The sequence below is a fragment of the Sander lucioperca genome, chromosome 12 (genome assembly GCF_008315115.2).
Source record: "Sander lucioperca isolate FBNREF2018 chromosome 12, SLUC_FBN_1.2, whole genome shotgun sequence".
NCBI lineage: Eukaryota > Metazoa > Chordata > Actinopteri > Perciformes > Percidae > Sander > Sander lucioperca.
The window spans coordinates 26738762-26748860 of record NC_050184.1 but is presented as its reverse complement, the minus strand read 5'-3'; the positions used below and the strand labels follow the sequence as shown (position 1 = coordinate 26748860).

The 10099-nt window shown below is 38.9% G+C and overlaps 2 protein-coding genes across 3 annotated transcripts; both read right to left on the bottom strand.

The window, feature by feature from the left end:
• Positions 1-588: 588 nt before the first annotated feature.
• Positions 589-4126, bottom strand: kctd6b (potassium channel tetramerization domain containing 6b). Of its 2 annotated transcripts, XM_031316699.2 has the most exons (3): positions 3903-4126; positions 2742-2843; positions 589-2212 (listed from the first exon to the last, which is right to left on the bottom strand). In XM_031316699.2, the coding sequence occupies exons 2-3, from the start codon at positions 2766-2768 to the stop codon at positions 1526-1528; spliced, it is 714 nt and encodes a 237-aa protein (XP_031172559.1). In that variant the 5' UTR covers positions 2769-2843; positions 3903-4126; the 3' UTR covers positions 589-1525. The 2 variants fall into 2 exon arrangements, with proteins under 2 accessions (XP_031172559.1, XP_031172562.1); XM_031316702.2 differs by lacking the exon at positions 2742-2843 and having other exon boundaries at positions 3903-4075.
• A 38-nt stretch (positions 4127-4164) lies between these two features.
• abhd6b (abhydrolase domain containing 6, acylglycerol lipase b) lies at positions 4165-8304 on the bottom strand. Its single transcript, XM_031316698.2, has 9 exons — positions 7528-8304; positions 7250-7381; positions 6435-6591; positions 5795-5908; positions 5562-5694; positions 5158-5315; positions 4966-5020; positions 4779-4879; positions 4165-4549 (listed from the first exon to the last, which is right to left on the bottom strand). The coding sequence occupies exons 2-9, from the start codon at positions 7372-7374 to the stop codon at positions 4370-4372; spliced, it is 1023 nt and encodes a 340-aa protein (XP_031172558.1). The 5' UTR covers positions 7375-7381; positions 7528-8304; the 3' UTR covers positions 4165-4369.
• Between the last annotated feature and the right edge of the window lie 1795 nt (positions 8305-10099).

Genomic DNA, 10099 nt, shown 5'->3' with positions numbered 1-10099 from the left:
TCAATAAATAATCAACTAAATAGGTTACTGAATGGAAATCCAATGACGCCACAGGGTTGCCATGGCATACAAAAAAAAGTTTGTTAGAATGAAGTTTAACACGGCTAGTAGTTTTTTTTTGTTTGTTTTTTACAATTACTTACACCTATTTTTAACTAATGAATGAGTACTACAATTAATAAAAAAAAATTCCTAGCATTTAATTTACTCTGACAAATTTGTTTTCTGACAGCGAAAATGTTTTTGAGGACATCATTAGCTGCCATCTTTAATTTGTGCTTTACCACAGGAAATAAGTGAAAGCATGAAGTCCAGGCCTACAGCCTTCCATTGCTATCACAATTATGAATGTAACTTTGTGAGAAAACATTTTGTAAACATATTTAAAAAAAATGTATGCCACATTGCTCGAATACAAAAATGGTTAATAACACAATTTGTCACATGTACTACCTCATAAGTAGCCAAAGCCCTGGTGTAACATGCTTGCAAGGTGCTTTTAAGTGGTTGGATGTTTGAATAGTTGAAATACAATAGGAAAATATCAAGTTAAGGTGAATAGTTAAACCATAAAATAAAAATAATGACTGACAAATACACAGATGGGTTTATTTTGGCTAGACACTTTACTGCTGATATGAGCTCTAAACTGTAACAGTATGACATAATACTGCAAGCGCACAAATACATATACATACACAAGACACTCAGACACATGCAACGATGACTAGGGCCTTCAGAAATAGTACCATACAAGGAGATAAGAGACCTAAGAGATTCATTTTAAGAGCTACTGTAAATTGGGCTAAAGATAGTCATAATTTATTATAAAAAAAAAAAAAGGTTCACTCCTGACATCTCGGGATCCAAAACAATTCTTGTTTAGTCTGTAGTCCAAAACATGACCAAGACCGCTTGTGTCTGGAGTACAAACATTTTTACAATCACCTCTTTCTTTTCTCTTTTGATCTAAATGCACATTAATGCATGTTTAGACATAGATTTGATACTGTATGTAGGCATAGAGTCTCAAATCATGGCTACAGGTTTACAATCACTTTATTACTGACTTCGGAAAAAACAGATACAGGTATTGGAACCACATAAAATCACAATTATTTCTATAAAAATCAATTTACCCACATTGTTAGCATCATTGGGGGTATACTTGTGTCTCTAAATACATACAATCATAATAAAATCAATGCTATAGGGTCTTTCTGCTTCATAAGAAATGCTGTTTTTGTTTTGTAGAACTTAACCCCAATGGAGTATTAATTATTAAAGAAATGTCAAATATGTAGTGGTAGCACAGATAAGAAAGTGTTCTTGCACTTACAGGTGAATAAATCAAGAATTCACATTTTCATTGTGTTTATGCTATCTGTCTGGACTTTAAGTCTTGTGCCACTGTACCAATTGATCAAAATAAGAAAACAAAATCATTAGTGACACACACTTTTTTGATCTTGTGTAATATGAAGACATATCAAACAGTAATGTCACCCACGATGACTGCTGTAACTTAGTCTTCAACCTTGTGAGCTGGTCTACAGAAAGTCCAGTGATGCTCCACCGTGTTCTCGTTTGCACGCTCACTCATGTGATGCACACGCGTGTTGCGGATGGTGAAGCCTTGTTTCATGATATAGTCCATGAGGTGAACCCTTAGGGACACCTCTTGGTGATAGTCACAAGGTCCAAAGGTGAATGACACCTGGCAGTCTCTGGTGTCCATCATGTGTTTGTTCCACTTGGTGAAGTTGTTAGAAATACCTTCCAGCAGGCCGTGAACCTTCGTAGTTATGGTTAGCTGTGTGATGATAACGGCGACTGGGTTTGAATATTTTGACAGTTTCCGAGTGCTGGAGAGCTCCACGACTTGCTCAAAGATGTCGGGAGGGTACAGTGGCTTGGGATCGTTAAGGCACTGGATCAAAGGTTCGATCTGGTAGAAGTCCGCCTCTTTCCTAAGGAGGTCTGTCTCTGTGAAGTCCAAGGGGAGGGTCAGCTCAGACGTCCGCAGGAAGTTCAGGATGTACCGGAACAGTGTCCCATCACGATCAATGAAATAATTCCCTTGGGAATCGCGAGTTGTGGGGAAATCTCCCCGGAACATGGCACCCAGCATGGAGTCTGGATAGCGCTGCAGGGTGGATAAACTGGTGGTGTACAGGTGGCCTCCTACGTTCAAGGTAACAGGAGTACTCATCTATGGCAAAAAGGAACCAAGGAGAGGATAAGAATCACATGTTTTTGTGAAGTTAAAGTAAGTTAGCATTTGCATCCTGCAGTTGTAGGCAATAGCATGAACAGTGTGAATTTCAGGTGCCAACCTAGCTAAAATAAATGGAGTCTATTACAAAGGCTCTACAATAAATCATGTAGTTTGTGGTGCTGTGTGTTGCATTATATTGCATTATAGTAAAAAGTGTTTCTAACATTTTTGTCTACCCCAGTAATACCAATGAACCTCAATATAATGCAATACAATTCATCAACAGCACCACAAAATACAGCTTCCAAAATGATCAGAAAGTTAAATAAACACTTCTCTAAAAAAGTTTAGATAAAATCCCAACATTACAACCTTTATGAAGGAAGAACTTACTACAGGGAAGACTGCATTAGTTTTAGATGCCAGATGTAAACTAAACTGGTAACAGAGGGAATTTAACATTTATTTATCAGAAACAAACGTCTGACACTGCTCTTATTCGAGTCTTCTATCCATCTCTTACCCTATGGCCCCAGTCTCCATTATCCATTTGTAGAACAATGCCCACTTGGTCAGGACCAAATTAGAGAGGGAACAGATATGCTTTGGCTTAATTCAATTTCACCTGTGAAAAAACAGTCACATTAACATGAGCTGTAACAAAGTTATGTAGAATATACTATCATGTAGACTCAGTCAAATCATGTCACATGTCAGATGAGAGCTTGCAGTACCTGTGTGTGTGTGTGTGTGTGTGTGTGTGTGTGTGTGTGTGTGTGTGTGTGTGTGTGTGAGAGAGGGGGGGTTGGATTACATCTTTTTACCTGTTTACTTAGGAGGGGCTTAAATGATTAAATTAATTAAATGAACATACTGAATTCAAGCACTTGTGAATAATGTTATTTCCAGTTACCTAATGTGAGTTAGATTAGTTATTTGTAACTCTATATTGAATACATGTGCTTGCTGGTAAAGCGGCAGTCTGTATTTGACAAAACAATGTCACTAGCAAGATACATTTAGTATCCGTTTAAGAGCTTTTGATCATATTACACATCTGCGTTTCCATGACAACAGACAAACTCCATCTGCTGATAAAGATGTGATTTGATTGACAGCTCCAGAACAGCTGCTAAATTACATTCATTGTTTTGTCAACTGCTATTTCAAATGTCAAGAATTAACTTTGAACCTCATGTGTCTGTAACCACGCAGAATAACAACATAAATCATAATTGCACTGACGCTACTAGGTAGCTAACTAAGTGCACATAAACCCATTAATTCACATTTTGTAAGATGCCCAGTTTTGTTTTAGCAACACTGCGACTTAACTATTAAATAACGTTAAGGTGGTGAATGCTAGTGAAGCCAGCTAATGTTTGTTTGGTGGCTAGCGTAAAAAGTAGCCATCAAAATATATTTTAAAAGATGAATGATATTAATAGGTTGTGAATACAGCTTGGATGCGCTAAGATATGTAGCTAGCTAACGTTAGCGGTGCGTTAAATACAATGCGAGAAGCACAGCGGAAAGGGTTTATCGCCTGCTAGCTAATTGCTAGCTAGCGAACTAACAAAGCTAGCAGTCCACGAGCCGTTTACGTTAACTGCTGTTAACGGTTGACGCCGGGATCTTAATTAGAATACCGGGAAGTAACATATACGTTAAAACAAAGCCTTACCGGCTCGCTTTCTTGCTTATTTGTCTTTTTTGTCCAGAAACAGCGACTTGCAGTTGGTATTTAACGGTGCAGCCAGACAGTCAGTGATGTTTGCCGCTGGTCGTCCAGGCAGCTGTGCTCAGAGTGATAGAGAAAGTGCTCGGCTCCAGGCTGGAGCAAAAATGCGCACACAAGGAGGGTGGAGGGGAGGAGGTCCTGCTGCAACCACAGGCACCTCTGCATTAATACATTCACACATCCGATTCCGAACACAGTTACATACAGGTAAATGCATGGGACTTTTATTATCATGATGCAGTTTACATTACAAATTAAATGCGATGCATTTTCTAAGAAATGTAGAACATTATAAACATTGCTTTCTGTCCATTTTTTTAAGCTAGACATAATGTTTACATATGCATGTCACGTAGGCTACAAGGGACATGTGAAGCATTGCAGTGGAAAGAGATTATTACAAGTCTAGTTCAGGAAGATTTCTTTGTGCCACCCCTGGCATCTTGCTGCAAGATGATGAACTCCAGGATGAGTTTGGCTGTCCGACAAGGCCTCTCCATCACCACAGAGTGTCCACAGTTCTCCAGCAGGTCCACTCTGCATCCAGGCACCAGTTCTGCAATGACTGTAGCTCCAGAGGCATCCACCACCTGGACAAATACAGGACAGTTATGTCTATGTAGATATGTGACTGAAGTTTCTCTATACAGACCCGAGCAGCTAGAGAAACCTGAGCCCCCACCTTCAAGTTACAAGTTTGTACACAGCCCCATGATTCTTAGTTTAGAAAAGAATCATAAAAGAAGCAAAAGCTGCCTGGTAATCACTGTATTTATACAGGCTTTGCTGAGTCACTTTTAGTGGAACGTCATACGTTACCTGGTCTTTTTTGCCCCAAATCACTTGTAAAGGTGCAGCGATCAGATGTAAGTGCTCCTGTAAGGCATATCTTGATGTCTCACCAACAATCTCCATAAATACTAATTAAAAAAAAAAAGAAACAAATTTACCAGTATGGACTATGCTGCATGCTTACATGGGAAACCCTAAAATTTCATGAACTAACCTTCTTCATAAAATGTGTTGTGAGGCTGCCGAACATCTACCAGTCCTTGCAGAATCTAAAATTGACAGCACATGTATAAACAGCAGCAGTATAAAAATACCACAAACATGTAATAAGGTGAATATTATCGTCCACTGTGAGCGCATACAAAGTGAAATCCATAATGCTTTTATTTTCAAGTGTGGACCTGACCTGCTGAGGGATTTTAAAGCGAACATGAGAACAAAGTCTGAACATGTCCTCCATCTCCTCTGGTGTAGTAGGGATCAGTGGTATGTTTAATGTGTAATTGCTGTGCTTCAGGTCCTGCAGATGATTGTCAAATTTGGTCTCACATGGGTGTCTTATACCTGCAGAATAAAATAAGTGTTTTCTGATTAGAAAGTGATGATGGGCACTTATATTTAGTTTGGAACGATAAACAACGCAAACTACATAGGAAAGGCAAAATAATAAAGGTGTGTGTGTCTGTGTGTGTTTGTTTTTCATTATCATGTCAGGTCATGTCTTGTAATTCTTTATAATCAGTATTATGTGACTTTTAAAGACAAACTGGAAATCAAGTGAAATGTCAGAAACAACACATAGTGACTGACCGTCTGGACAAATGAGAGTTATGCTACAGATTTCTGAAGGGTAGCAGGCTGCGTAAACCCCAGCTACATTTCCCCCCATGGAGGTTCCAACCACATGGAAAGGTTTCCTGTTTAAACGAATGGTTTCCACAAACTGAGAAGAACGAGGGACAAAAATAGTTTTTCAGTGGAAAGATATTTAGGTACCTGACAAATACACCCTTATATTTGTAATTTCTCTTTCTTTAGTGTACCTGATGGATCCTTCTGACCTGCCCCTGAATGGAGTAATCCTCTGTGTTGGTGCGTGTTGTTCCCTCATGACCAGGCATGTCCACACACACAATGTGCAGATGTTTTGGTAGATACTAGAGTAGTAGGAGGGAGAAAGTATTAAAACTATGAATATATTATTAATGCATGGCAGCCAAGAAATGCTGTAATAATTGGAATCGTATAACTGAATTTATAGCATTAAAATATGTTACTTTGGAAAATGTCTATCAGAACGTATGTGGTTTGCACACCCTCTGTGAAATTTCCAGTTTCAAGAACTCGATTTTTCACAAATTCAGATGTCCAATGTGTCCAGTCACGCATCTGAACTTTGCTTTTTTGGATCATGTAACTGACAGACTCATTAGACAGAGGTCTGATTGACAGCTCATCCTTTGCATGCTGTCCGAATTTGAAATTTGATTTTGACCAGTTTAATTTGAGCAAATTTTGGACTCTGCAATGAAAACACCTGGAACTTTGATCTAGTTATGTTTCTTGTCACAGCTTCTTTCAAAAATGCCAAGTTTGAAGTTTAATCTTTATTTCGATTAAATCTGTTAGTCTCATGAGTTAATAGTAACAAACTCTTTTGTTTAATTATGTAGATCATCTGACCTTGACAACAGTGAGCCATGTGTCTTTGTGAGCAGAGAAGCCATGCAGCATCAAAATGGAGGGTCTCATCCCAGGCTTTCCTCTGTAGGTGTAACAAAAGCGATAACCACCGCAGTCTGCATAGCGCACCTGTAGGCCCAGAGTCCTCCTCCAGTACCTGAAGAGGAGCAGGTACGTCTGAGCTTATACACACAGACATGACAGTGCAATTTAAATTCAGGCCAAATAATAATGGGCTTGGATGCAAAAAAAATGGAGCATGTGTTGCCAATTTTCTTTATGTTACTGCTTGGATACATTAAGGGTTTCATGTTGATGCAAATGTGGGATTTTGGGCTTTATAAAGAATTGACTTGACATGCACTTTCATGCAGTTTGTGTTCAAATGTCACATTCATCTTTAGGCTCACACTTTTTCAATTCACTTTTAATGTAACACTCACATGTCTTGAAAATATTTAAGTAAACAACAACGTTCATATGGGTATTTGTGTTTTAAAACACAATGTTCAAATCCAAACCCAGACTGAGGGGGATAGGTGAATAAAATAGTGCACAAGATGTGAAGATTGTTTTCTATTTAAAGGACTGGTGCAGCCATAAAAAACATGGAGTCTTGGATTTGATTATTTAACTCAATGTAAACATCATATTGCTTCAATAAAGAACTGGAAACAGGTAATAATACGCAGGTAAAATGACACGTATTTTGATTTTGTCATCAGTACTTCTGTAATTTACTATTTCTTAATTAAAGAAATTAAAGAATTAAACATAAAAAGTGAAAGGCAGAACAACACAATTATCGACCTTACCAGTAATACACTTTAATGAGTGCAGAGGGCCAGAGGAGGAAGGAAGCAACAAATGCCAAGATGGGAATAGCCAGTGTTCCTCCCGCAATGATGAACAAGTTCACCATGTCCAGATCAGCCGCCATGGCTCACCTAAAAAAACACATATGCAGTATATGCCGGGGGGAGGGGTACAGTCAGTATTCATACAATGTTTTGTTGAGATAATAAATAACTCAAAATAACATATAAAACATATCGTTATGCCACAATAAGCCTTTTGTTGTTGAAAAACTTACTTTTCAGATGATTTTTCCCCCTCCTCGTTTCTTGTGTAACAGGCAGACACATGTGACCACTGTGATTCTGTTGATTAAGTTTTACAGCGTGCAGATACTTTAGTTTTTTTTAAGCTGCTGTTGATGTGTTGAAAGCATATAAATAGTCAACTTATCTTTCTGATACTTGAAATAAAAAAAACATCCTTGTGGAGCGCAGTTAGTCCCGGCAGATTATGTTTGCTCTGGATAAACTCATTGATTATTACTCATCATTGGGGAAAACCGGGCCACTACATTATTCGGTCAATCTTTTAAAGTGAACGTACAACAGGCCAGACTTTGCTTCTGACTGAGTCCAGGCAGTACACTTTCAACAAACATACACATTTATGGGATAACCACTGTGAATTAAACAAAATACCAACACCATATGCAGCTACAGTCAGTAAAGTGAACACAATAAACCTTTATCAAGCTTCTATTCCAGTTCATCTTGATAAAGATGTTTTTCAGGCTTTGGCCACTACTGTGTTAGTATCAGGTTTTACTTGTCAGTGTTTGATGTTGGATGCCAACAGAGCAAATGTGTTGAATTATGGTTTTGACTCTTTTTTTTTCCTCTCAGTGAAGACCATTTTGGGTTCTGAATATTTATGTAAATGTGTGATGTATAAAGAATAATTAGGAGCTCATTTTGGGGGGAAACTGTATCATTGTGAATTTGTCTTTCAAGAAACTTCCATTGTAACTGACTGACTGTAACGGAGAAACAATAAACACCAGTCATGCTCGAGAAACTTTGCTGGGTTGTATATCACTGATGGGCAGAACTTACAAAAAATAGTCACAAGAAATGTGTGACTTTGAGTGACCTCCATCAAAGGAGCATTAGTAAGTCATTGGATGTGTCTTCTATCTCCATTCTCCACTGTTAGTTTGACTGAGGCAGATAACTCTCACATACATTCACATCCGATTTTAAGCTTAATCTTCAAGTCCAAACCTTACCACTGGGTGTCATAATAGAGGCAGATCATGGAGTGCCCCCTGTTTGTAGTCTGTAGTTAATATCTGAGTGTTATTTTACCACAGACCATTGGTTGTCATGACATCTACAGAGTGGGAGAGGTCATCTACTCTGCTTCAGTTGACAGTGAAGCTTTACATGACATGGATAGGGACCTCTGATCCAGCTATGGACTACACATTTCTGTCTCACACCTTTTTCACAGGCACTTTGAGGAGGTTTCCTTGACTAAAGGCAAGAAACAGAACTGATGAACATGGAACATATACTGCCCTCCAGAGGCAATAGATCCTGGGATGTTCTGTATATTAAAATGACGTAGAATGGTGTTATTTAACAGTCCATACTAGGTTTTTTGCATGTGCTAGCCCATTTATTTGATACATACAAAAACATATACAAAAGCCTGTATATCACAACGAGCAGATAATAAGTTACATTTCTTGAATAGGGGATGGGGTGTGTGGAATGATTCAGTTACATGTACAAAGTTATAATCCTCAAGATCTTCACAATGTGTAAAAATGTAAATGTTTGTAAATTAAAGCTATATGAAGCCCAATATTACACTGTAAAACAATACCATGTAATGCAATGTGCAGCTGCCATTCTGCTGCATCTCTGGTCCACTACAGATGACCTACATACAAACTAGAGCAGAACAAATGGACACGTCAACTCTGCAGAGAGGCAGAGCCTCGCCTTGCGTGGGAATGGTTCTCATATTTGGGTTTGTATAGGACGAAGAGGCTGTCCTCAATTTGCTCACGTCACATACACAGTGTATTCCCCAGGTTGTCTAAGCCTCACGTAACATTAGCCGCATCATCCTGGTCATCACATTGGCATCTTTCCTTGACACAGCAAAGACGGAAGAAATGACAACGCTAATGTAGCAAAACAAAAATGAGGATCAGATGTGTCATGATGGACGATACATGCACATGCTGTCAGTGATTTCCTCTGGAGACTGATGGGGAGGGGGCCATGTTTGAAAAAAAGCGCAGCAGAAGTACCCACTTTGATGCCACTTTGGTAGACAAAAACATGATAAAGTGCCATCTATGGTGCCCTTCCAGTGGAGAAAACGTAATGAAGAGCCCCCTAGGGTGGCCCTAAAATTGAGAAAACATGAGAGCAGTGCCACATAATGCTGCCCTACATGCTAGAAAACTTTCAGTGCGATGGTACCATTTAAAAAAAAGGTCCACCTGCCCCTCAGACAGCCTGAGTCCACCACGAACTATGACCTTATGGATGTTGTGAAATTTTAAATTTAGCACCAAGTTTCTCATCCTGTTGAGAAATATACTACATCCTCTTCCACAGACCTACCATCATTGTGGTCTCCCTGCTCTAAGGGCATGACTGCACTGTGCTTCACCCTGTTATCTTTCAGCAGAAGTGAAGGCCACCACAGTCAGTAGTCACATTATCTCAGATCATAAATATTGTGTGATACGTTAGAAATCCTGAGGTCTCACAAGAGCCAGATTAAAAAAAGAAAGGTTAAAATCGAAGAAGCAGAGGCCAATTTATCCTGACTTTTAGTCCCTAGCATGG

Bases quoted from the DNA above. Each gene is read 5' to 3' on its own strand.
- kctd6b (XM_031316699.2), bottom strand. From the start codon at position 2,768: ATGGATAATGGAGACTGGGGCCATAGG. The intron at 2,213-2,741 runs GTAAGAGATGGA...TTTTTGCCATAG, and splicing joins ATGGAGACTGGGGCCATAGG to ATGAGTACTCCTGTTACCTT.
- abhd6b (XM_031316698.2), bottom strand. From the start codon at position 7,374: ATGGCGGCTGATCTGGACATGGTGAACTTGTTCATCATTGCGGGAGGA. The intron at 5,909-6,434 runs GTCAGATGATCT...CTACTACTCTAG, and splicing joins CATGGCTCACTGTTGTCAAG to TATCTACCAAAACATCTGCA. The intron at 5,695-5,794 runs GTACACTAAAGA...CGTTCTTCTCAG, and splicing joins AGGTCAGAAGGATCCATCAG to TTTGTGGAAACCATTCGTTT.